Source organism: Pseudochaenichthys georgianus, chromosome 3, assembly GCF_902827115.2.
Source record: "Pseudochaenichthys georgianus chromosome 3, fPseGeo1.2, whole genome shotgun sequence".
In the NCBI taxonomy this organism is placed as follows: Eukaryota; Metazoa; Chordata; class Actinopteri; order Perciformes; family Channichthyidae; genus Pseudochaenichthys; species Pseudochaenichthys georgianus.
The window spans coordinates 44,541,797-44,569,077 of record NC_047505.1 but is presented as its reverse complement, the minus strand read 5'-3'; the positions used below and the strand labels follow the sequence as shown (position 1 = coordinate 44,569,077).

Sequence of the window (27,281 nt, the reverse complement as noted above, 5' to 3'; positions counted from 1 at the left end):
TGTTGCCGCTTTGGATCTGGACAGTGAATTTGACTCGCCATAAGAGCACTGGAAAAAACAAGCTTACTTATGTTTCAATTCGTTTGTCGTCTTACTTTTGCAATGGAAAATTAAAACGTGCTGCATTTTCAAATACATTTAATTATTGCGATAGTGGCTTGCGAATGCAAAAAGCGAAAGGAAGAAACTGCCTGTACAAAAATTGGTCATCAAGACACATTATGTATATTCAGCGTGTTTTTTTTTATTATTTTGTATCAGTTAATAATCCCTTTACGAATCGCTCTCCTAACAATAAATAATATAACAATAATTTACTTTTTGTTCGAGTAGCTCAAACAACCTGGCCTTAAGATAAAGTATTTTACAACACGAATATTTTGCAGATTATCATGCTCTGCCCTTAAGACAAAGAGTCAACGGGACTCGACAACGCAATAAATGTATCAAACATTTCTCATATTGAAGAAACAAGACACAATATGATCACAATAAAATCGCAGAATGTCTATCTGACACGGAAATGTTTCCAATTTGTTTTTGAGGGAAGGTTTCTTGTAGTATATCCACTGGGAGGTCTTCTGTACATCTTTCTCCATTAAGTCATGCAACAATTGTTCTGCTTGGTTTTTGTCAAGGAAAGCTCCCGAAAAAAAAACTCGGAATCAATCAGTGCTTTCTTGGTTCCATCTCCTCCATGTCAAGAAATAAAAAACACTCTCCTCTCTGTAGTTTGGGCGGTATGATGAGCTGGTCACATGCAGGGACCGGGATCATGCTGCAATTGTCCTTGCAGGGGGGGACCGACAGGTCTGAGGGGCCCTGTTTCACGTCTCCACTGGGCTGGGTACCATACTGTTGGGGGTGTCCGGTAACTGAGAGGACAAAGAAGTCACGTCGCTGCCCGAGGAGTTTCCGAGAGATCCCGATTCAGAGAATGACACCTGAACAGACAGGAACAAAGAGTCAGAATATGATAAATATGCAGGCTTTTATTTTGAAAACCTGGTTGTAAAACCATAGTTCTGCTGACATGAGGACACAATGCTGACATGGTCTCCCTGTGTGTGTGTGTGTGTGTGTGTGTGTGTGTGTGTGTGTGTGTGTGTGTGTGTGTGTGTGTGTGTGTGTGTGTGTGTGTGTGTGTGTGTGTGTGTGTGTGTGTGTGTGTGTGTGTGTGTGTGTGTGTGTGTGTGTGTGTGTGTGTGTGCGCGCACGCGTGCGTGCGATATGTTTTTATATGCAGCAACATTCTGTTTGTGTGGCTGAACTGTGGAAGCACACATCTGCATATGTGAATGGATAGATGAACACACCAGTTGTTGGAAGGCTGGTTGGTCCAGGTCGCTCTGCAGGGCGAACTCACTAAGGGCTTTCCATGGAGGCTGGTATGTCTGAACCTCCACTGGGTTTCCCTGCATGGAGCTCTCATGTCGGATAGGACTCCCAGCCACAAGAGGTGTCCCTGTTAGGCCCTGAAGATTCTGACAAAAGAATAAAACACAGGATAAGCATGTTGAGTCCTGCAGCAATATCACTGTTGAAAGATCTGCATAAATGTGCAAATTACACTTTTTGTAAATAGAAAGTGGCATGTCATATGCCATTTGCTTTTTCCCATGGTTTTCTTTTAGTTGGAGCAAAGATTAAACTATGGTGTCAGAGCAGGATATGTGTCCGGGACGCAGACCAAGCCTGGCTGCAGAGGATGTTTTCATTTTTCAGGTCAAGCAACTGAAGCCAAAGCAGTTGATAAATTATTCAATAACCTAAAGTTTGAATACAGGACAGCACTGGAGCCAACTGGAACCTGTTATACTATGTCTTAGTTTAAGTAAATAATAAAAACTAAAGCTGGTTTAAAAAGTAAAACTACAGGCTGGTGATTGACAGGGGTAAAAAAGAGGAATCTACATGCAAACAGTGATATTCACAAGCAAAACAGCCACTCATTTTTACAAATTAAAATATTTGAAAGCAATAAGGATATGATGTGTTCTGCAGCTGTTATCACTACACTCTTGCATTAATATGCCAGCCTCAATAGGTAGCCTATACAACTGGGTGAATTGAAAATAAATCAAAATGTACCTTGGTCATGGTTTTAAAAGACAAACAAAACACTTGAACACAGGAATGAATACATATTTGAAATAATCAAGTGGCCTGACTTACGAAGAGGCTTATAGACTTATCGCTGTGATGCTGCGATTGCATCTGCTTCATCAGGATGGTCCTCTTCTTGTCTTTGCAGCGCTTGTTCTGGAACCAGACCCGGATCACCCTGGGGCTCAGGCTGGTCATCTCCGTCAGCTGCTCCTTCATCAGCGCGTCGGGCCTCGGGTTGGCGTTGTAGCAGGTCCGCAGGGTGTGGAGCTGCTTCTCGTTCAACACCGTCCGGATCCGCGTCGTCTTCTCCGACTGTTTGTGGACGTGATTCCGATGCGGGGCCTGCCGCACCGAAACCGGGTCTGCTGGGGACAGAGGAGGGGGGAAACACCGTGAGAAACTGCGAAGGCGTCAACAATCCGTTCATATTTCGATACAGTTCAGCAGCCCATTATCTCAGTGTGCGAATTGTTTCCCTTTACATTGCTTGGATTGTTTTTGCAATAATAATGATCTGCCTTGATTTTAATTATGTTTTATATAAATGTCTGCAATTGGTTAAAATCAAATGTTTATGTGTACAGGGGTCTTTGAAGACAAAAACAACACTTTCATTATTTGTGGGAAGTTTCTAGATGACAAACCAACTATTTAGATAGTGTGAGTTTCGATGGCCTACAATTATTATTAGGCCTACATGTTTTTTATGAGTGCATTTAGTATTATTGTGAATGTTCTCATCTGAATTAGGTTAAAAGAACGAAGTTGAAATATAAAATGATTCCGGTTTCCCCGCTGGAGGCCTGTGTGTGCGCTCTGAGCTGTATACAGTGTTTTGAATTGATCGCTTTAAAGCAGGAAGTGAACATTATTCACACACATTAGTCGCGACGCAAATAGCAGATTATTCAGATAATAGCGACAGAGCAGGTTAACCCTAATGAGATCAATTATGAAATTAGCCTAAAGAAAGGTTGCAGCACACACCTTACAAACTTTACACACACACACACACACACACACACACACACGACACAAAGTAATAATCCTTGAAAATATTATATTGATTTTCATGTACATTTGCTAAACTCAAGCAATTACTTTTTTAAATAAACGTTTACTTTTTATTTAGTTGTTGAGTAGGCTATTAAAAGTGGTGTCTTTAATTTCTTTAAACGGTCTTTTATTTTGGAATGTAGTGCCAATTTCATGTTTTGCTGCTGTTAGAAAAATATAATAATAATAATAATAATAATGATAATAATAATAGCAATACAAATAATAATAATACTCATAATAATAATAATAATAATAATAATCCGACCTGCTAGGTGCGGTCTGTTGGAGTGGATGTGTCCGGGGCTGAGGGGGCTTCCAGCGGAGTTCCTCTCCAGCAGCAGGCTGTGGTCAGCCCGGCACAGCAGCTCCTCTTCCCGCAGGGAGAACTCGTCTCCCGGCAGCAGCTGCCTGCTGCACACCGAGCAGCGAAAACATTCGATATGGTAGACGTTATCCCTTGCTCTCATCACCAAATCGCTGCTGCTGAATCCCAGGTTGCATTTTGCGCATTTTATTCCAAACAGCCTGGAGAATTGAGGGAAATTGTCAACATTTTTAAAATCAAGGTGGTAATGTAAAAGTGAGAAAAAAAACATTGAAATCTTTCGAAAGACAACTCAGAGTTGTAGATTGCATCTTGTTGTCTAAGAATGCTTTTATACTCTTTTGTATTTTTATTTACACACCTCACACACACACACACACACACACACACACACACACACACACACACACACACACACACACACACACACACACACACACACACACACACACACACACAATATTATATTGATTTTCATGTAAATTTGCTAAAGTCAAGCAATTTTTTAAATAAACGTTTACTTTTTATTTAGTTGTTGAGTATAGGCTATTAAAAGGCCAACATAATAATAATAATATAGTGTTGATAGAGTTTTGCTTCCTTTTTCGTGTAAATGTGAATTTGTGTGCACTTTTAAATGTGTCTTAATTGTTCTTTCTTTTATAATGTTTCGCTTCTTCCTAATAAATATTATTATTGAATGTAAAAACGTTTAACTGTAATCAAGATGTGATTCAACACAAATCAGAATAAACAGAGAATATTTCCAAACTCCTACCTTACATAATCTCTTTTGCAATAGGTTTTGCCGTCCCGGACGAAACAAGTGGAGGACTCGTCCAGGTACTGGCTGCACTCTGCGCACTTCAGGCAGGCTGCGTGCCACTCCATGTCGGGAGACACTCTCAGTATGTACTGGTCATGGATCTGACTTCCACATCCTACACACATCGCGATTCCTGGCTTCTCTGCAAAGAACCCACATCACTGTTATCACAGACTGAAAATGCAGCACAATAAACATACAATAAAACTGAAGTATTTTAACAAAATTTAGTCCAGCCTGTATGACTCAGTTTTGCAGTGCATTTTGCAGACTGGACAAGTCTTAATGTTATGTAACAGAGGAAGACTTTTCGTTGTTGAATTGTTATTTCGAAAAAAAGCGCCTAAAAAATACACAGGAAAGAAAATGCTACACAATTGTCGATTCATTAAAAATAATAACTTGCTGCACATTGAGCCCCAAAAGCTATCGCGGCGAAAACAAAAACGGCCCCTTAAAACTCCAGCGAGCAGCTTACTTACTTTTGGAATGATCCCCCATATCACCCAAGAAAGAAGAGCTGAAAATAATATCCACCATACAGGACGGATAAAGGGGACTGTGGTAGATGCAGAAAGATGTGAGGAGATGACTGGCCCTCGGCTGCCTCCTTGATACCGTGTGTCTCTCCGGACTGGGAGGGTGCAGGGAGGGGGGTTTGCAGGGTCCCACACGCTACTGCTCTGACGTCATGACGTCTTTACTGGGCTCTCCAATCGCCCCACTGCCTCCTTTTCTCCCAACATGTACAAAAATATATGTTATGACATGATCTTCCATATGCAGATGGTCCTATTGTGTTTCTTCAAACGAAGAAATAACATTTGATTTAACTGCAAAACCATGAGTTTTCGATCAAATTATTCACATTAATTTCCCATCGATATTCAACGATATGTGGAAAAACTTATATTAAAATATTTACCACAAAACGACTCATACATTATTCAAAATATCCTACATTTTCTTGTTTATAGTATTAATCAAAACGTTATCATTTACAATAAATATGTTATCAGTTAATCACAAGTTGGTTCTCCTGCACAGTTTCACACGTTTGAACGCTAAGTGTTTAAATAAAGTTTAATTGTGATTTTAGGTGTTTTCATAATCTTCATCAAAACATCCAAATACATTTTGTTTCCAGGTCATGATGAAAAAAATCTTTAGACAACAATAGTTGCATTGTTGATCTTTGACAAAAATAAAGAAAAATTAGGCCAGATTATGGCCTTGATATTTTTTTATTTAAAAAAGTAAAACAAACCATACATAGGCTACTTGTAGTCATTTGTTTTCATGGGCATAACGTCATTGGTAACTGAGGACTGTCGACAAGGCTCATCTACTCGAGAACAATGCCATCTATTGGAGGAAAAGGAGAACTACAGTAGAGGGGGGGCGGGTGCTGGGTGAGCAAACAGTATAGGCCTACTGGACTTTAGTTTCATTCAGTCTGTAATCTATCTGTCTATAAACATATTCTTGAAAACTAAATATCTAAACTAACATTCCTTAGTCTGTATACAGTTTTTCGATGGAAGTGGAAACAACATTTCTTTTTAATTTTCAAATAATGTATAAGCAATTAAGGCTATGAGAAGCAATTACGGCTTCATACATTTACTTTTTTTTGTAAACTAAAATAACACTCGTGTAGTATTTCCCTTGACAGGTTCGATCTGTTTAAAGGAACAAATAACGCAGACAGTTGCACAATGCCACTGTTTGCCGTGTCTTTGTTCAAACACCTCCTTCCTCCCGAGTCCTTTCCTCCTTAATCCAGAGAACAGTTAATAAAACCAAACAAATACAGCCGTTCCTCCTCCTGTCTGATCGTGGGGATATTTATGATGGATGGTTTAAGCTCAATGTATAATACCCACATCTTAGACCTGCTCCAAGTGTCCTATTGGCTATTGCAAGCAGTTGCACCTGACGGAGGACACAGTGCAGGACTCAGAGGAAGCGAACAGTGTTTATATCAATACTTCTTGGTGCATACACATCAAAGTAGATGGCATGATTTCGCATGTTGAATGTAAAAGAGCCATGTTATCTGCCCATCAATGGTTTTGTTGCTGCTGCATTCCTCCTGAAGCAAATTCAAAAGGTACACGAATGCACAAAAGTTCTTCTTCTGTGTTGTCGCGTGTTTCTTGTATTGCACATTGAACTGCAACCCTGTGTAGAATGACAATAAATGATCCTTCAATTGTTGTGTAGCCTACATTACTGTCAGAAAAAGGAAATGGCAAAGTACATGATGATAATAAAAACAAATCATGAAAAGCAATTTTCTATGATAAATGTGTAATGTATATTTGTCATACAATGTTTGTCAGGGTATAGGTAATGCTTTATACCCTGACAAACATTGCAGTTCTTTTGTTGGTTGGCATCTCAAAAAATGGACAGAATTGTTAATCTTCTCCCTTGTAGTGTTTTGTAGTATTGGAAACAAATCGCTCTCGATGCCAATAATCAGGGAAACTTTAAGAACCCGCTCTTTAGTTGTGACTTTTATTTTGAAAGGCACAAACGACACATGCTCCCCCTGCTTAAACAGTGACTTGATTGGTTCAAGACTGCTCCTAACTAACTTTAGTTTGCTCACGAATGAGACGACTCTTCAATCGTGTTGGCTATACTTTATTATCCGTGATAGAAGAGGAGTTTGGGAACATTTGGTGAGTAGTTGATCCTTGTAATTGATTGCCGGTAGAGTGGGTACTTTGCTGCAAGAAAAACGTGATGAAATGTCCAAGCGTGGCTTTGTTATTGTAGGGTCAAAAGATGGTCAAATCAGGAAATACCGTGGGGTTTTTATCCCTCAACGCTTTATTACAGGGGAGTTTAGACGCAAACTAGTTGATGTGTTTAATTATAAATGTACCTTTCCAACTTACTGACAACAGATTTCAGGTTTTTATATCATTATAATCAATGAGGACATCACTGCAGCTCTCATCAGTCAAGCACTGGTGTTAAGAATACATATTAAATACAGTATGTCCTAACATATTTATGTGTGTTATGGACTGTCACATGGCCATCATGGAGTAACAGTCTCACATCTTTTGAGACCCCGTTGCCTGGCTTCAGTAGGCCGTCTTCATGTTATTTGACATATGTTGCCACACAGGGTCATTATGTGAAGTATTTCTGCACAATAGCATTCCTGTCATAAGATATGCTGAAGAAAATGCTTCTGGCCTTTGACATAGATGGGTTTACTGATACTTGATTGTTTATTAAACCATTCAAAATTGCAATTAAAGAAGCATGCCCAATTACCTACAAGATGTTGGCCGTCATGCCAAAAATACCCAAGCAATAAAAGTTAACATCACAGTATTACAATGTTAGATATTATCATTGTTGCTCAATTTGATGTGTAATTCTTCTAAATGTCTAAAACGTGTTCCTCCTGACAGAGAACAACACAGACTGCCCCATTCTACACTGAATGTCACTGCTGCTGTCGGCTAGGTCGAGAATCAGTTCTGAAGGCAGGTAGGCCTGCAGTGTTTGTGAAGGACCAAATCTAACAGCAGGAATACAATGATACAAATATACCTGCAGCTCTCTGCCCAAACTGGTCAATGCTTTTCGAGGGCACTGGTGATCTACAGAGACGTGCTAACTGTGCATCTGCTATCTCCTGTCTGTCCTGTACCTTTTTCCTAAAGACAATACAACATAGCTTACAGAGACATGTTTGACTTTGGAGACCATTCAGGAGTGCAAGAACCGAAGGAGAGACATGACAAGACCACAAGATCCGTACACTTTCATCTAAAAAATATGGGACATAAACATCTGTTTGTTTGGTCTTGTTTTTAGTTTTATACATATGAAATCAAATGTAAACCATTCAAAACATTGTTTGCTATGAAGTTATAAAGTATACTTCATAAGTCTACACATATAAAGTTGGGGAAGTTGTTATAGCTACAGAAATGAATCTGTTTAAGATCTGATTTAGTGCATCCAGACTCACTCTCAGTCGAATTATTCTCTATTATTCATGAATTGAAGTGTTTGGGCATGCATACTAAAATAATCAAATATTATGCTTATTATATTTTGCAACTGGAAACATGTCTCAATGTTGTAATGCATCTAAAAGTAGTTTTTGTTTTTAATGAGTGACTTCATCCTGTATTCTGATTGTTCAATAGAACTGTCCGCTCGTACATCTAATGGCATTTCAATTGAATTAGGATGCATTCAATTCAATTGCATGTATTATAATATAAATACAGCTTATATTGATCTTTATTCCTAGGCTTCATTTTATTTAAAAATAATGTGCAGTGTATGGTTAATTCAATGTGACATCCTCACTTAAGATGTCCTTCAGGTATGGTGTTTCTCAGACAAAGAATAGTATCATATTCAAGCCACTATGTTTTATTATTGGAAAAAGGGTGGTTTGAATATAAAATATGTTGCAGAAAGTTGTAAAAACCAGGCTGAGTATATTCTTATGCCTTTACATAACCTTTTCACCCTTCCCTCAGAGAGCTCATTATAACCATTACTTTACCTTTTATAGTCTCTGCCACTAAACATCTGTGAGAGCTTTGATCCATCGGCTTAAAACATTTTGTGGTTCCCTTTTATTTACACAATCTCCTCCCCTGAGTGTCTGTTAAGCTGGATGTGGCTACTATGTCAGAGAACACTGAGGTCAAATCCCAAGACACCTCTATCAGGACCCTGCTTGTAAGCCTCTTGTTGGGATCGACGCAGTAAGTGGCGTAAACAATGAAAATGAAAAGAGGACTAGGAAAAAGTCAAAACAACCGATACCTCTTGAATACCATCCAACTATTTGCTCAAGGTTCTTTGTAACAAACGCTACGTCTTTGCTTCTTTTCCCTCAAGGATAAGTTGAAAACCAATATTATTATAACTCATAATAATGATATATCGCACACAGAGCCTGATTCATTCTGTAGACGCATGCATTACGTGCGGTGCAGTTAATCATTCAAACCTTTTGATCGTGATGCTGTGACTTATTTATGCCTGCTGTATTGTATATGGCATTACCCACAGTGCATTGCAGAAGAATAACATATTGAATGTAGTCAAAAATCATTATGGGCACTAATTGTCTTGCTAATGCTGCAGGTCACGGGTTAACTCCCGAGTGTTTCATGTATGTATGTATAGTGACAGGAAATGTCATATGCAGCGTGATGGTTTGTGACCTGTTAATGACTGCCTGATCAAGCTCTCCTAGCTGTCACTCCAGTATAAAAGCCTCCCTGAAGAATCTCTAATCACAATTTGATGGGGCCCATTAACCTCATGAAATATATATGTATGACTGAAATCATCCACTTAAACTTTGGCAAGAGCAAAATGTTCTTGTTTGGAATTCAGGGGGCCCTCCTGGGCTGCAGTACTGAACTTTTCACAGTGACTCGTTGTCTCTTGAATGTTTTAGGGTTCGATGGCATTTTGCCTTTATTGTCAGATCCATGAGTAATTTATTACTCCAATTCCTGCAAACTCCCCGGGCTGGATCCAGTTGAAGTTGTGCCAACTTGTTTAAATATGTTGGAGCGTCTTTACATTTTCAAGGGAAAAAGGATGAAGTGCTGCTGCCGAATGGGGGGGCTTTATTAGTTTTAGTTTTGTTTTATAAATATTAGTAAATGGAAAATTGCTATGTGACTTTTAAAAGAAACCAAGAAAGTCAGATCACCACATTAGATAAATGATGGACTTTTTTTATTTAAATAACCCAATCCTTAGATACATATTCTTATATTGACAATCATTGTCAAGATGTAATATCAGATATCAGAAGACAGTAGTGTATATTTTGAAGAATGATATGTTTTTGGTTTGATTAGTTTGTCGGTCTGTGTGTCGGCAGGAAAATGCAAATGAACGTTGGTCCGGATTTCATGCTACTGTTTGATAGAACATGGAAGAAAACATTACATGTTGGAGCGGATTCACAAATTATTTATGACTTTCATTAACATAGCGAGATAAGACATATAGGGCCATACTGTAGATGGGCCTTGGCGGAGGTCTGAGCTCTCGGAGTGCCCTTGTAGTTTATTTATTTATCTACAGTTTCCCCAGGTCTTCGGTGGGGCTTCTCCGTGGCTCTAAACCAGCAGTGACACATCTGAGCTCATCAGAAATAAAGTTGTGTTTAGACTTTCAGTTCCATCTTATACATTTGAAGGCTTTCGTTTCCTAATTTTGATAAAAAAAATAAAAGCAGTTTTGGAGATATAATGGCTCTCATCGTTCTTGAACCAAATACTTATTTTTAGATGTTATCGTGTCCATCATGTCATCTTGTGTGTTCGGTTCACAACCTCATTCATTAACCGGCCGGTCGTGGCTTATCTCTGTTAAAAACACACTATTTGTACCTGATGCAGCAACAGCAAAAGGCCATGCAGCATGTCATGTGTCTCAGTGGGAATAAAACCTCCAGCCTGGGCTTTACTGACCTTCTGTCTTTGTGTTTATTCAGGACAAGGCCTGCAGCGTGGTGACGACTGTAAGCTGCTGTAAGAGCTGGAGGATCAAATGAAGACTGCAGGTATTTTCTTTTTCTTGTCTGCTTAGTCCATTTCTTTTTACATGTCATGTGTGTATCATGATGTGTGGGTTTTTAAATCAAGAATGTTTGGGATTTTTTCTGAACATGTATATGAATGTATTGTGGACCCTTTTGGTTTTAGATTAAATTCAAAGATAGATATTTTATGTTTATGAATCAAATAAAGCTGAATACTGTTCGTCAGAAAAAGCATGCCGTGTACCTGACTCAATAAAAAAGAAAAAAAGAAAAAGCATGCCGTAACATTGATTGATCGCAATTAAATAAAACAGACAAATCTATGAATATAGGAACTAATATTCTCAAAAAATGACTAAATGTTTAGTAACATTTCGAGATACTTAAAATTGTCATGATTAGTCACACTTTGGTAAATATTCAATTTTCTTTAAATAAATAAAAGATAATAATAATACTCAAAAAGCTCAAATGTAATTTGACAGGTATATATTTGAAAGAATGTCCTTTTTTGACTCTCAGCACCATTTGATCCTCGAAACCTCTTGAAAGGCTGGTTTAAAGCTCAGAATGATTTACCAGAACCAATAGAGAGTTAGCTGTTCGTGCTTTGAAGCCAGTCTTATGTCCAGCGTCAGCCAAAACTGAAATTAATACAAGCACTCAATAGGTTATAAGATATTAAAAATGTATAAACTGATATCTCCTCAAAACATTTTGTACTAACCTTAAAGACAAAAAGGTCAAGTATTCCTTTCAATACATAATGGCAGTATATGTCACAATAAATGTTTTTTATTTATCCCAGCAGTGATGGTATGTGTGCAGTTATTTATTTTCTGACATAGTCCTCAAAAATGCCTCGCCGAGTAAAAAAACAAATCACATCCTCATGCGAGCGAGGGCGTTCTGAGAGGGGAACCATGTTGCAGATTTATAATTCATAATTCTTCAGAGTTAATGCAGTATTCACATGATAATTAGTATTAATGTTTGATTGGTGCCCCAGGGCAGCCCTGCTTTGTTAGGCTGAAGAATCTGTGCCATTATTACCTTATCAGTGTAACTGTCAGCCGCCTGTTTTATTTTACAAATGCAAATCTTGTATCTTATTATCAGCTGCTCTCATCAGCTCAGAGCGGCGGCCTCGTTGCTTATCAGCAGCTCCGTGTCACTTAAATGAGGAAAGAAGCATCTCTGTTTGGACCAGTCACAACAACTCCATCAGTGTGACGCCTCTGGAACTGTTGGCCTGTACATTAATGTGTCCATTGAAACAAAGAGAGAACCATTTTAATAATCAAACTTTAAGACTATGCTTTGAAATGTATCAATTCATATTTATTAGAAATGTAATTATAGTTCATTAAATATTGAGCTTTGATTCTTTCGAATTTAACAGAATTGTCTGAAGCTAACATGTTTGTGTATTCCAGTCAGTGGACAAAATAACGTGAACATCTGATTGCAGGCTATCTTGTGTGTTATACATACACTATCATTTTGACATTTTAACATGTGTGCACAAAAAACTCTCTTTTCAATGGCAATAAATTTAAAACTTTAATCTTATGTTTTTTAATACAGATTAATCGACTCACTCATATATTTTCTGCAACTATTTTGATGATTCCTTTATTTACTAAATAATATATAACGTTTTGGACTGCTACTTGTAGAAAAAAATCTATTTAAATTAGATATTTTGGCTTGAAATATAGGTGGCAATTTTTCCCTATTTTCTGACCTTTTGTAGACCAAACAATGAATTGATTAATTGGGAAATCTACAGCAGATAATGGAGGTGTGAGTACTCGTTAGTTGTAGCTTAATTGAACACAATGCACAGGCTGCATTTTGGGGTAAAACAGTCCAGGCCTTACTTCTTGTGCCAGGTGCTCCATAATGTTGTGTTTACTGACCAGCTGATTATCCCAGTTGTGTGCACAATCTGCCTGTTTTGTAAAGCACTCGTGTTCTCACACCTGAGGGAAGCTTTTCTGTGTGAAGCAAGAGGTTTCAGCATCACTTTGGGGTATTTTATGAACAGGACAGCAGGTGCTGCGCTCCCTGACCCGCTCCCTTTACCAGCTGTGTGTGTGAGCATGTGGAGACCAAATGGCAGACAGCCACAGCTCAGGGAAAACTGACCGAGCTTGGCAAATCCACCGGTGGCTCTGGAATCCCCGAAGCCGCTGCCTCAGTCGGCGACTTTCCAGAGAAAACTTTGGAAAGCTGTTTGTCTTCAGCTGGAAGGCAAAGGGGGGTGCATTTTTTCTCTCTTTGAAGTAAAGAGAAAAAAAGCCCCTCTAGATTGACAGCGCCTTTCATACTGTATTATCCGGCCTGGCTTTTAACTCCAGGAGAACTGTGTTCACAAATTGATGCTCTGCTCCTCTGGGGCTGTAGCTGAAACATTAAATTGTACTGAAATATTCATATGTGAGTGCATTTAGCTGAGAGCAATTGATGTGCGACTCCCCAGAGGCCACATGGAAATGTTGCAGGGCCCCAGCTCGAGCGGGCAGACACCCTGAGCTCTGGACGGGACAGTGATTGTGATTTAGCCCAGGGTCCCGAGTTAGACTAAGTTTAAAGGCTCCTCCATTCAGGACGGCTGATGTCAGTGTCTGCCCAGGTGGCCGCCGACACAGCAAAGTGTGTGGTGCCGCCAACCTTACAGGCTTACAGATTTTAAAGGTTCATAATGCACTTTTCATGTGTTTCTCATGTCCTTGGTGTGAAAAGAGACTCGAAAAGTAAAAATACAATAAAACAAAAAGTACAAAAAAAGAGCAGTTTCTCTATTCAGTTCACTTCCCCCTACTGCGTCAATATTTAAGTTGTCAAACTGCAACTTATTTAGTGAAACATTGCAGGTTTTTGATGCTAGTTAATACATTTTTAAATGGATACATTCTTTACTCAAAATATTTTTTTATTTAAATTACTACATTAAAATGTTAAAGCATCAAGTTGTGCTATTTAAGTAATTAACATTGTGGGGGAAACTTGTGAAGCAATTGGAAACAGGACTCGGAGAGGCACGAGGAGAGCTGGAGCTTTGATGGCAAACACTGACGGTTTATTTGGAGTTACGGTTGGAGAATTGACGAGACAGGCGGTGTGTCACGAGTTGACACAGCGGTTGCCAAACCAATTCTGAAGAACTCTTTCTGTAGCTCGAGGTTTTAACTAGTTCAGAGTGTAATAATCAACATTCCTTATCAGTGAGACTAAAGCAATACGGACCCTGAATCTAACTAGAGCTCTCGTCCATAGGAAAGAATGTGCGCCAGGGAGCCTTCGTCCCTGAACAGTAAACCACCTCATGGCGGCTTGTGCTCTGTCATAGACTGGCAACAACAATGCGCCCAAGCTGCTCCTACTTAAGAGAGATAGCAGCAATACCCAAGGCCGTAGACCTATGCCATGAGAAAGGAGACAGTGAGAGGATAAAATGATGAACTGTGTCGAAGGTTGAATACCTAAGCAGATGATTCCCTAACAAACATCTTTACATGTCTTTTTATCATAATGCAGGAGACAGTAGTTGCAGTTGGTATATATCATATTTGAGGTCAGATCACATTCAACTGACAGTAAAATGTGTCTTCAATTCTGCAAACACTGTATTTTATTTGTTCTTGGTTAATATTCATGGAGTGGATTCCACTATGAATATAGCATAAGCTTTTCACAAGACTCAACCAACATTCTTATTTCATTCAGAAAGCTTATGTTTTAAAGGAAAAACAAACTATGTCAGTCTGAGTTTGAGATGAACCGTAATTATTGGTAGATGTTTAAATTATTGATTTTCACTGCACTTACATCTCCCGGACTAATCCGGATTTTCTTGCGTTTGTTGCAGAAGCAAGACATTGAATATGAACATGTATGCAGCATCAATTGGCTTTAGAGAAATGTCGAATCTGTGGCAGCCATTTCCCCGATGAGTTAAGCTTTTTACTCAATGTTTGCTAATTTACCCTTCATGGAGCTGGTCATGCATAACATACATACACGTTGGATTGCTGAATTAATTTTGATGTTCTGTATATTATTGTATTCGGTTGTTTGGAGCACAGAGTGATGTCGCGTCCCATTTCCCAGAAGACTTTCTCAATTGTGTCCTCGTGTTTATCACATGACCAACTTAGCGTACTATATTCCTCTGATTGCTGTGCAGGAGCAACAAGAGAAATCATCAAGGTTATTTTGCTTAGAAAAAAAAAACTTCGGAAAAGAAACTTAACATGATGCAAATCAGACTCAAGTTTCTAGCTTTATTTCTTTCTGTGCATTTGTCTTCTGTTCTTCAGCAAATTAGAAATCTGATTTACATTTACTAAAAACTGATTTAATAATTCATTAGTATCTCAAGAGAACTGAAGTGATTGAGCTTGGTCACTCAGTGGGTGTTGTTTCCACTTCTAGTTTGACCCACTTTATCCGAGGTAGCGTAACAAAACTACGAGGGTTGGGTACCGAAAGGAAACATTTGTATGCAAAAGAAATCTGCTGTAGCCATGACAACAGTCTCCTGAGTAGATTTCTTCTACCAAGCGAACCTCTGGATCCTGTGCACTTAAGAAATATGTTTCTAAAAGAGAACCTAAGAAGCTTTTTAAAGAACGATGTATAATTTATTTGTATTTTTCTCCTTCTTCAGAGCCTCTGGAAAGAGTGTCCTGTGCGAGACGTGTTCTGAATCTGTCAGACCGCAGCGCTAATGCAGTCAAACTCCCCACATCTGTTTGTTCTCAATAAGAATTAACTCTTTAAACATATACCCTGCTGCTCTGTGCCATAAGACGGCGGTTCAAATCTCTTCCATTCACTTAAATACAAATCACATTCTTAAACAGAACCACTAAGCAAGGTCTAATAGGTAGATGCCCCTCAGACAGGCATTGAAAACATTTCCTGTTGTATGTTAATTTGATATCTCATCGTTATTATAGTTTACATCCTACATAGTAAAACTATTCTGGGTTGTACTGTTCAATTTCTTCGCAATCCTTTTGTCACACAATTGTGGCCATTAACAAAGACACAGATGCACACATCTTCCAAGTAGCTGACTATGTAAATGATGTTGAATCGTATTAAGGACTGGTGTTGGACAACATTAATATCCCATCAGCAATATGGCATCAATATTATCAAAAATAAGCATTAATTTAGAGGTCAATGAATATGAGTCCATCATTAACTCACCTTTGGGCTCTGATTTGGTCGCTACAAACTCCTCAATGCGAATAGTCTATGACAGTCAGTTAGTGCTTTTGGAGGTACTTTGAAAATCAATACGTATATGTGCAGCGAAAACAAATAAAAATGAATCTTATTAAACACATTTCCAAATTTGCCAAATGGATAAACGTTTTTCTTTTCCATGTCCTGTATGTTTTGCAAACTCACTTTGTTTTTTAGAAACTATAATTCACTGTAGGGATTGTGGACATGTGGTCTACTGGAAACAACTTTATGAATAATTAATTGGGGGGGGAAAGCAATATTAGGTAGATTTTCACTAAACTTTGAAAAGCTGCTCTTGGAGGATTGAAAGGGTCTAAAAACTAATACACTTATCCACTGCACACCGTTCACCACCATAGTCATGCATCCCACTCTCCACTTAGTGCAATTTAGCATAGCTCGTGCATTTAAGACACCATTAGAAATAATGCAGAAATGTAGCACTTGATTTTTTTAAAGATTTCAGAGTGTTTACTTTCCAATATGTGTATGGTTTGAATACACTTGCACACAGATTATATAATAATACAAATTCAGCATATTTAATTGGCAATAGCATTTAAAATGTATGTTTGGTGTCTTTTCGATCTGTGCAGCCCTAACAGAAATAATATGACCCACCAAAGTAAAGTGTCCTTTGTGGGAACTAATTGTCTAAACATTTGAATTCATGTCTTGTTTGCTCTCAAATTTGTGAATTAAAACATCATTCGGACAAAAGGTTTAAAGGTTAACTCAGTGAGGTCCTATTCCTCTTTATCGTAAGGAAGGAAGGAGGTTATTATCTTATCCAAAGAGTCGGTAAATAAATCAACAATGATCATGTAATGTTAATGCAGTTAAAGTGACTTCCTCTGTGCCATTATTAAAAGATTTAAATTATTAAGACTCTAATGGTCACTGTTAATTCACTTAGCTTCCTGTGAGTGTGACAGGGACTGTACCTCTCGATTCGTTGGAGACGTCCCAAAAGCAATTTACTTCTAAGCACGTCTCCTAACGGTCTGCTCAGTGTCCCTGCCTGTCAAAGTTGAACACTTGACTCAGTCTGAACTGGAATGATACATATTGACAAATTGGGTTCATATGAATGATTTAGCCACACCTCTCATTTGGCCTTTAGTAGTAGAGGAAGGGCTTTCGGCATCACCTTTTGTTTATTATCTGTTTTAAGTGTACACATAATTGAGCTTCCTAGCTGGGCAGTGGTTCTCAGTGTGGAGCTGGACGTTGAACCGTAAAAACCTTCAATTACAAGGCTGGTTAATCGAGAAGTGTTAGAGGAACAGCACCTTGTGACATTAATACCAAGGCCGCGGTGACGGATAGAGGCTGAGCCAAGCTTTGGCACCCATATTCAACCGGATTCCTTTGTGTGTGTCGCGAGCCAAGCATATCATTATTTATTTACTTGTTCCATGGCATGCGATAGGCATTGTTGGTTTTGTAAACAAGATTGATGTGGTGGGTGTAGGTATAGTGAGAAGGGTGCATATCAACTTACATGCTTAAAAAAAAACTACAACACAGTTGGCGTCTGAATACAATAAAAACACTTTTCTTTGATTAGGAAATTTGATTTTAGGGATCAGGTGGTTTTTACCATGTGTTACATCATCACGTTGCTTTTGATTGGTTGTTCTTTCCTTATTCCTCTACATTTGTTCTGTTAATTACAGTATTTTCATTCAGTGGAACATTACTATTATATTTTCAGGCAGAGATTATTTAAACTTTAAACAAGTTATCATTAGTTTAAATTAGTGCCGTCAAAATTATCGCGTTAACGGCGGTAATTAATTTTTTGAATTAATTGTGTTAAAATATTTAACGCATTTAACGCATGTGCAGAATGGCCCGCCCCATACGTGCCACCAGTGGCAGCACCTGCACCAGGGTATGGCTGGGGTAGGCTACACCCATACAGGCCCGGTTCTACGGGGGTGCATAAGGGTGCATTGCACCCTCAGTTGAGTCGTTATGCACCCTCATTTGAAAAATGAAAAGTAAAAAAAAAAAAAATGAAAAGTGAAAAATATTACATTTTGCCTACTATTAAGAAGAAGAAGAAGAAGAAGAAGAAGAAGAAGAAGAAGAAAATAAATAAATTGTGGTTGAATAACATTGTCTGCTGCATTTATTTGATCAATTTAAACGGTAAGTAACGTCAGGTGCGCCTGCACATTCATCATCTGCAAGGTGCTTACACAGCAGTCAGTGATGGATCAGAAAATGGTTAAAACAACCAGCCCTTATTGCCAGCATACACTATACTGCAGGTAATACCAGTTCAGATCATGGGGACATTACGTTACTGTCGTGGACACTAACGTCCTCCTGCCCGACTCACCGGCTTTGCCCGCCTCGCCCACAGAGGCGGAGCAGCCACAGCCGTCTTCGTTACCCCAAACACTGCCACCCCTCGGCGGCCCGCAAGTGCCAGAGGACCTCTGCAAAACCGAGCCTGCCCAGGTATATTTAAAAGTACCCAACTCGCCTGTACAGTGGGGTAAGGCGCTCATTTTGCAGCTCATGGTCTCAAAACAGAGATTGGCTGGAATATTCATGTAAAAAAAGATGCCATCTTCTGCTATGCATGTAGACATTTCGGTTCAAGTAAGTCAGATGCCTTCAACACAACTGGCTACAACAACTGGCGCCATGCTCTTATAGGCTACGTGATAAGGGACTGGGAAGCCATGATCAAGCAAAGAGCACATAGATCCATAGATCTCTTCATGTTGCTCTCAAAGTGCACCAGATTGATGCTTTTAACTTCAATATTTAAAAACAAATCTTCCCGGGGGAGCATACCCCCGGACCCCCCCAGAGGAGTTGAGGACCTCCATAGAGGGTGTTAGGTCCACTCCCCACTTATAAAAATAGCACTTTACCACTGCACCCTCTCTAATCTCAGATGCACCCTTAGTCATTTTGTTCTGGAACCGGGCCTGCACCCATACCAAGAAATGGCTTAGCCCCACCATGAAAAATGATGTTAAAGTAAGCAAAATAAAGTCTGCCAACTCGCACGGAGTAAATTGTACAGACAGCAGTTAGTAAGATTGATTTCAGTAGCCACGGTTTTGAAAACTTTTGTCACGTAGGCTAGTGATCGTCTTCTCAATAGAACATCTTTGATAACGGCGTGGTGTTGTTGCAGGAAGTCCCGACGCAGAATACTTGTGCTGTAGTACAGGGCAGATACAGGGGTGCACATAACTGGTACGCAGGTTATGTGCGTAATCTGAAATGCGTACCGTCACTTGTGTCACAAAGCGTACCGACGTACTTGTGAAGCTTTTCCAGAAGGCGGTTAGATCACCGGACGACAGAGTCGGTCTCCGTGTGCACAGACAGGGCTGCTGTTAACGTCGGTCTGTACAACGGAACTGTGCCAAAACTACGCCAACCGGCTGCGGAGGGAGACTCCCCCCTTCACTGGAGAACTGCGCTAAAACAGCTGATCACAACGTTCACACTCTGTGGTCACGAAGTACTCCACTCGCGCCCCCCCCCCCCTCTGTCGACTTTCCTGAAGTACTCCCCGGTTGATAGAAATCAACACGTAATGAATTAAGACCCCACGGTTTGATGATTGATAGGTGTGTGGGTTGTCTTTCATTTTGACACGCAGAAATATTTTATAATAACATAGATACTGTATGTTAAATTGATATATCCGCCTTCTTTCATTTATCTTTCCATTCCCACAACAATATGCATAAATAAATGGCATATTTTGGACATAGTTCGAATGGTGATTAATCATGATTAATTAATTTTTAAGCTGTGATTAATCTGATTAAAAATTGTAATCGTTTGACAGCCCTAGTTTAAATATCACCATTTGTTTTATTAGTGACAAATAGAGCTTCCAAATAGCAAGGCTCTTTGACATGTAATTATTCTGTTGAATTAAAAACCCTGCTTAGTTGTTTAGATGTAATACATAGGGTTTTTATTCTTTAATCTCTTATTCAACATGTTGTAATGAGGCTAATGTTTGCATCAATTGACCTTATTTGTTACAATAGTACAGTAGAGTACTGAGAAAATGGACCCATGCCGTCGCCCTCAAAAGCTATTTATGTCGTGGCCTTCTAATACTGCGGCATCACTCCTGGTTAATGTGAATTATTGTGTCACTGATCCATATTCATATCAAGTTACAAACTGACTCTTGTATTCCAAAGTAACATAAATTCGCCTGGCTGTCATTTAGAGAAATATTCACACGTTGCCTGCTGAAGTTTAACTGTAAATGATACGGCATGCAGCCTCTTCACACACAAAGCTATCGACTGCTGTCCTTCAGCATTTACTTGTTACAGGGTGAACTATGATGGGCATGGGCTAATGTCACTTAAGCACCATAAGATCAGTCGGTGTTCTGTGTGTTAATTATTATTTTCTCACATGTCAAAGCCTGTATGCTGCTTCCTTTTAACATGTAACACATATTGTATAAACCTGTACATTTCACATCTTTAAAGAAGTTTCCAAACGAATTACCCTACAAAATATAATATACCTGCTACCCTCCTGAGACAATAAAATAATAGGAACTGAAATGCCAGAATATAGGACATGGGCAGATTGCACAGAGTTATTTAGGCTGCAAAATAACTACTTTTAAAAGATGCAATGTGATGTATTGTTTCCGGTCACAGGTCCATAGAATACAGATGAAGTCTTACCATACGAGTCGAGGCTTCAAATCAGTTACTCAGCAGGAGGACTCTTGGTCCCGCATGTACTGTGTTAATTGCGGATTAAATTAGGCGGCTACAAACAATCCACACACCCAGATCTGAAAATTAATACTTAGTTATCATAATTGAAAAACACTTTTGATAATAGCTTAATTGTTGCAGTAATAGTTATTAACAATTAAAACATTCTCTAGATACTTGTAAACATTTGACAAGCAACAAAATGGTACAGCAGTTTATCTTCTGAATTAATGATATTATGGGGGTAATTAGAGGGGGCTGATACTTCTCACGACACACTTACAATGACTTGACCAATTAGCAGTTGACGGATCTTCCAATGTTAATAACCTTAAATAATTCAGACTTCTCTAAATCAAGTGCACGGGACATGATGCTAATGAAATACTGTTGTACAGTGCAGTGTGTAACAAGGAGCCTGTGAATAGAAAGAAATTGGATTAGAGCCGACTGTGGTTTTATCGTGTTTGATACAGCTTCAAATGTATTAAAGTCAGTAAACATAAAGAAATACTAACTTTTATTTTTGCTATTTTCATTCAAATGACAGCACCTGCATTTGGCAATAACTTCCTCCATATCAAGTTTACAAAAGTATCTGTAAACATTAAAGTGCAAAGAATTTGCTTGCCATTAAGGGCACATATCTTTTAAAGGTTCATGCTACAAGCACTCCAATCTAGTTTCATGTGAAGATTCCACTCACTTACCTTTTCATTTCATCCACACAAATGTACCCTACTCATGTTTTTTTTTTCAAAAAATGCTATTCAATAAATTGGGATCATGGTCCATGGTTTCAAATCAAACAAAAAGGCAAAGTTAAGCCAGTCTTATGTACCCTGTGGCTGTTTAAACAAGAAACAGCATTACTGATGATTGAAAGGAAAAAAACAAGACAAAATAAAAGAGAAGAATAAAAAACACTTTTTTTAACTGCTTGAAATTCCAAGAACAGAGAACAGTGTCTTGGTTTGCAACACGGTTCAGAGATAACGCTTTTGTTCAGTATAGGCTGGAATGGCCCCTTGCTGGTTTTAATACATGTACAGTTCAGTGCATTTAGGACCTTTTCAGAGTGAGAATTCCTGATGAAGAATGTGTCCAAGAACACATTCGGCTCCCCTTACTAGGATGTGTCAGTCTTTGTTGTGCTTTATCAGGGAATTTATTGTATCAAAAATCCATCAAAGAGGAGCAGGGGAGGTTGGACCGTATGGCAAAGGGCCTAAGAGTTCTTATTGTCATTTCTACTATTGACTACTGAACACGTCACGGTAAGGAGCATCAGCCTGAAGCTAAGGCTCAAGCTTGCTCTGGATTGGCTAAGATTGGATTTACACAACCTCTCACGAGATTTGACCTGCTGTGACAAGAGTTGAGAAATGTGCCGAACATGGTGGCAGCAAAAGAAAAGACTTCTGTTTCTGTGTAGCTTATGTATCAGGCATGCCCTCCAGAGGCGCGTCAGCGGGCCCCAGGAGCCGGTACTTCTCCTCCAGGGACGGCTCCGTGCCGCTGCCCTGCAGGTGAATCAGCGGCTTGGTCTGCAGCACCACGCAGCCCCCCCCCCGGCCCCGCCTCTCCTCCTGGTTCCTGCGGTTGAAGATGTTTATTCTGTTGTCCAGCTCAGGACTCGCCTTTTCTGAGCCAGTAGGGCTGGGAAGCTTTAGGTTGACAGGGTCCACTACCAGGCCCTTTTGAGCAAGGCAGGAGTCCTCAGAGAGGGAGGAGAGCAGCTCCTGCACTACCATGCTGGGGTCCCTGCAGGGGTCCTTGCCTGAGCAGGGAGGGGCGGGGCAGCGATGGGTGCTGTAGCTCAGACTGAGCTCCTGAGCTGGGCTGCAGTCCGTCATTGAGGACCCCGGGATGTAGCTGCTCAGGCTGTGGGGGCGGGCCGTCAGGCTGCCGCTGGACTGTGATAGGCTGGTTGAGGCATCACTCACAGCGCTGCCCACCAGCTCCATGGCAAGCATCTGGTTTGACTGGATGGGATTTGGATTGGTGGGGAGGTGGACGTCAATGGCTGCCGTGGTGATGACCCGGGCTCCGAGGCCAGAAGCTCCAGCATCTTGAAAAACATTGTGTACAGTTAGAGAAAGCAGGACAACTAACGTTAAACAAATTATCCTTTTACTTTAGTCTAAAGGAGTGCATAACGTGTTCTTTTCAGTCATGTCAACACAACTCTAAAACATGTAAATAATTATGCTGCTGTCTCTGTTAACATCTCAGATATTTTCTATCCTCATGTTGGCTAAATGCGAATTTATGTTAATTTGTATTGTTAAATAACATTATACAAAATGCATCATACGTAAAGAATAACATTTTTTCTGAATATGTACATTTTGAGTTATAACATTGAGATTTCAGCCACATCTATGACTAGACATATGAAGTATTGTCCGTTGACCTATTGCTTTGTTTCACTATAACCAATCAGTAAGACTTTGTATTCACTGCTTTACTCACATGGGGTGGCATGAGTTCACTGTCACTTACCACTGCTAGCTTCACTGTAGTATTGGCTGATGTAGTTGTTCATATCATCACGCACAACTGGATCTGACATAGAAAAACACATTTAGGTGACTTTTATTATTCTGTCATTTAGATATTTTCTGAAACTGTATTAATATTATTCTGTATCATCTTTTAAAGTTTGCATCTGCAATCGGGAACTGTTAACTCCTTGGAAAATGTGCCAGTCGAGGACTACAGTACACGGTAAGTCTTAACAGGAAAAACATGCCTTGTTGTGTTTGCGAAACTTGTATGTGGGCACTGTTGTTATTTGGTCATTGGTATCAGTTTCTATTTGCAATGCCTGGTTTTGAAATTTTGGATTTTGCGTTTATCAATACAGTTTTAACTGATATATTTGTATTTATAATATAAAAACAGAATGGAACATAAATGGCATGTTAATTCAAATATATAACTGGGCAAATATGGGTGAATTATTGTGTAACTGACTCACACTGCCAATGTTTTTTTATTTAACCAGGCAAGTCATTAAGAACAAAATCGTATTTACAGTGGCCGTCTGGCAAAATACTCCATGTGGCAGAGACTGTAATTGGATTACATACCTTTTTGTATGTCGCTCAATTTCCCTGTTAACCACCTAAACTAGTGCAAATGGAAAATATCTCTTGTTTACAACATGATATTGACAGAGATGACTTCTGCCCCAGGCAGCAGGTACTTTATTGTCAAGTGGCCAGGATCACGCACTGCTACGCTGTGCATTAGCTGCACCCTGGTGCACCACAAATAAACTGGGACAGGGTGGGGTTGGTTTCAGGGATGAGAGGAACGGGGGAAAGAGGGAGAGTGGGAGCTCTTTGTTCAGGCCCAGATCCCTCCAGTCTAGCTGGCCTCTGTGTGCGTGGTGAATGGCTGTGATCTGCTATGCTCCTCTGTTCGCTTGATTGGTCTTGAGCTCACTGTCCGCTGGCTGAGTGTGAACCCAGAGTACCCTGAGTGCTAGCCCCCGTCCCCTGGGACATGCTGCAGACTCTGATGGGTAATTTCATTTATTTTTCAGTCTAAAATATTAATCCCTGAGCCACCCCTCGAGAGGAAGCATTGCACTCACTAAAACAAGACTGAGACAATCGCTCCACAATTAATAACACATGAGTCTTGAGAAAAAAGAATGGGCTGTCCAGCATGCATAAAAGGCTCTGCCCGTGTTTCTGTGGCAGCCAAGTTAGCAGGCTGTCTTCTGTGGAAAGAGAGAGGTGACATGCTGAGGTCCTTTCAGTTCAAAACTAAACTATAATTGTGATGGCTGAGTATCAGTCTCTACTGTAGGTACGAGAGTCAGATGAGCAACAGCTGCTGCTAATGTTACGATAAACTAAGCAACCAGTATCTATTAAATATTATTTTGAGTGTGTGGTTTAATAACATAATAGTTTCACAGTTTGGGAGGTTTATATGATATATGCCATTTAGCTATGTTAGCAGTATGACTTATGGCAATGGCTATGGCTGTCTGTCTTCTGTACAGACATGCATGATCCCCATGGAGCCTGCAGACTTAACATCCCATTAACTTTCCTTTCCTTTGTGTGGTTTTGGCACAAATGTATCGCAAACTATTGAATTCTATGCTGTAAAATGTAGTAAAGGCTTTCATGTCCCTTTTGGAATTAGTTCTCACAACTTTAGCGACCCCCTGACTTCTAGTTCATCGTGTTTTTGACTTTTTGAATGTATTTAATGGCATTCCCATGCTTCAGCTCTACTTTGTGTTTGGTGCACATTTCCAAATGTCGGAATGCCAACATGCTAAATCAAGATGATCTTAACTGTATTTATTTCTTTATTCGATAGAGTCAGAGCATGCGAATAACCATCCGTTTAAAAAACACAAGATGTATTGACAATATGTTCGCTAAAATGCTGATTTACATCTGTCGTCCGAGGCAGGAAACAACAACAGAAACATTTCAAGTGATGAACATGTTAAGCACTATAACTGCTTAAAATCAACATGTTACCGCTGTCCTTGTAAGCACGATACCATTTAGCTCAAAGCACTGCTATTGGAAATCTCAGAGCCAATAGCTTGCCTACAACCCTCTCAGAATCGGAGCGAGAACTCCCACCAGCTTATTGATCAATGTTGATTTGTCCCTTTGTTCTCAAAGTCTACACGGTTTGGCACTTTAGGTGACATACACATTCATCTCCTGATATATCATCCCTGTGAAGCCCACTGCCTTGATAGCAGCTCTTGATAGTTGGATAGCGACATGCAGGTGAGTGTGAGAGAAGCCCATTGAGACTGTGCCAAATTGAGGAAAACCAATAAACGTGGTTTGATTTGAGCTGACCCGACTTGACTTGAGCCCTGTGGCCTAAGTGCTCCTCCCAGTGACCATGTTTCTGTAAAAAGCCCCACTTGTTTCTGAGAGCCAGATTTCCCACTATGCCCTTGGGGTAATATTGTGGCCGCTGCGGAGCCTCGGTGCCCTATTGTGGTTTGCAGGTGAAGGGGAACAGATGTTGACAGGAACCAACTCTCCCCGAACAAGACTCAATGCACAGAGCACTCTGTACCTGAAATAGCCCAAGTGGTCTGGGCCGGCTGGCCTCGCCAAGCCTGCCCAGAGAGATAGTTGGGGCATGACAGAAGCCCATGCAAGCTGACGCAGTGTCGCGGAACATGCTTGTTTTCTGCAGGATTCCCCAGATCCTAAAAGCTTTTTTGCCCTCATATTGATCCCGGAGCGCCTGCGGTCAGATGGGTGTTGTGTGCGAGTGCAGAGGGGCTAAGAGCTTGGCCTCGAAGATGCTCCAGGGCTACTGCTCCAGATTAACCGTACACTGCTCTGGCATCCAGTTCACCTGATGTTACGCTGTTAGAGACTTTTTGTTCCACATTATTATGTACATACGTTATGCTGCACCTCTCTCCTGGTTCGTCATGCTGCTTCCTCAAGCAAACACACTGCACCTGGCATAGCGTGTATTCAAATTAGCTAGATGTTTAACGCCACAGGCTTATGGCTTAGATTAATTAGTTGTCAGTGTTAGAAAAAGCGTTTTCAACCGTAACCTACTTCATAACCTCTCTGCTGGACATGTTTAAGACAACATTTGTTTCAGAAGGGAAGGTACATTGTTTTTTAAATGCTTTGTTTCTGACATTTGTTGCAGATCAACCTTGGATGCTTTATTTGACTAAATCGAATCACTCTTTTAATATCTTGCAAGCCTGTCCATAACAACTCTGCGTTAACTCTACCTGCTGTGGGATGTGGCTCCCTGGGGTTTCTCTGGCCGCCCTCATCGTCAAACTCCCCAGGAGGCAGGCCTTCCACCACCTGAAAACTCCTGCCCTGTTTGCCCCACACATGGTGGATCTGCATGGCTGCTTCACGTTCTGCTGCCAGGTCCACGTCCTGCTGGGCCAGGTGGGCCCTCAGCTGCCGGATCTCAAACTGGAGATGGTCAGTGAAACAAGCAGGAGAATCAGCAGATTAGGCGAGGGTGAAAGTGAAGGGATGGATTTAAAAAACGGATGAGTGACGAAGATAGAGATGGACATAAGGACGAGGAAGGCAAGAGGAAAGGCCAAAGATATACAGGATCCGGTCAAACGGGATAACTACATCTATTTTCTCTAGGGAAAATGTACAGTATGATTTAAACATTTTGATAATTAACATTATGTGCAGTTTCATACTGAGGGCCTTTGACGACATCAAAGATTGTCTATGCTTATATTTATATGGTTGATTATTTGTGATTTATTTTTTAAGTGCATTATCTAATAATGTATTGAACTGTATGCTCCTCTAATCTACAGCTGTGATGTCTCTTTGTATTGATATCAGGGTTTTTGGAATGGTGAATACACACAATGAATTACAAATAATT

The 27,281-nt window shown here is 40.0% G+C and overlaps 2 protein-coding genes and 1 long non-coding RNA gene across 3 annotated transcripts in view; 1 reads left to right on the top strand and 2 right to left on the bottom strand.

The window, feature by feature from the left end:
- Nucleotides 1-295: 295 nt before the first annotated feature.
- Nucleotides 296-4,887, bottom strand: LOC117440880 (insulin gene enhancer protein ISL-3). The gene is made up of 6 exons (XM_034077100.2): nt 4,802-4,887; nt 4,272-4,461; nt 3,434-3,693; nt 2,176-2,471; nt 1,317-1,484; nt 296-944 (listed from the first exon to the last, which is right to left on the bottom strand). Exons 1-6 carry the CDS (start codon nt 4,857-4,859, stop codon nt 828-830), a joined length of 1,089 nt encoding a protein of 362 aa, XP_033932991.1. The 5' UTR covers nt 4,860-4,887; the 3' UTR covers nt 296-827.
- Nucleotides 4,888-6,887: 2,000 nt separating this feature from the next.
- LOC117440056 (uncharacterized) lies at nt 6,888-26,646 on the top strand. Its single transcript, XR_004551212.1, has 4 exons — nt 6,888-7,009; nt 10,834-10,902; nt 23,547-23,612; nt 26,559-26,646. It is a non-coding gene; the product is annotated as an uncharacterized lncRNA (long non-coding RNA).
- Nucleotides 21,417-27,281, bottom strand: part of LOC117440034 (transmembrane protein 266-like) — a 46,552-nt gene continuing 40,687 nt past the window's right edge. Inside the window, exons 9-11 of the mRNA XM_034076255.1 lie at nt 26,647-26,842; nt 23,388-23,450; nt 21,417-22,953 (exon numbers count right to left, since the gene is read on the bottom strand). Coding sequence (XP_033932146.1) covers nt 22,319-22,953; nt 23,388-23,450; nt 26,647-26,842 — 894 coding nt within the window. The 3' untranslated portion in view covers nt 21,417-22,318. The remainder of the gene's footprint in view (nt 22,954-23,387; nt 23,451-26,646; nt 26,843-27,281) is intronic.

Coding starts and splice junctions, on each gene's coding strand:
- LOC117440880 (XM_034077100.2), bottom strand. CDS start 4,859: ATGGTGGATATTATTTTCAGCTCTTCTTTCTTGGGTGATATGGGGGAT. Junction 1,485..2,175: donor ATAAGTCTATAAGCCTCTTC/GTAAGTCAGGCC, acceptor TTCTTTTGTCAG/AATCTTCAGGGCCTAACAGG. Junction 945..1,316: donor AACCAGCCTTCCAACAACTG/GTGTGTTCATCT, acceptor CTGTCTGTTCAG/GTGTCATTCTCTGAATCGGG.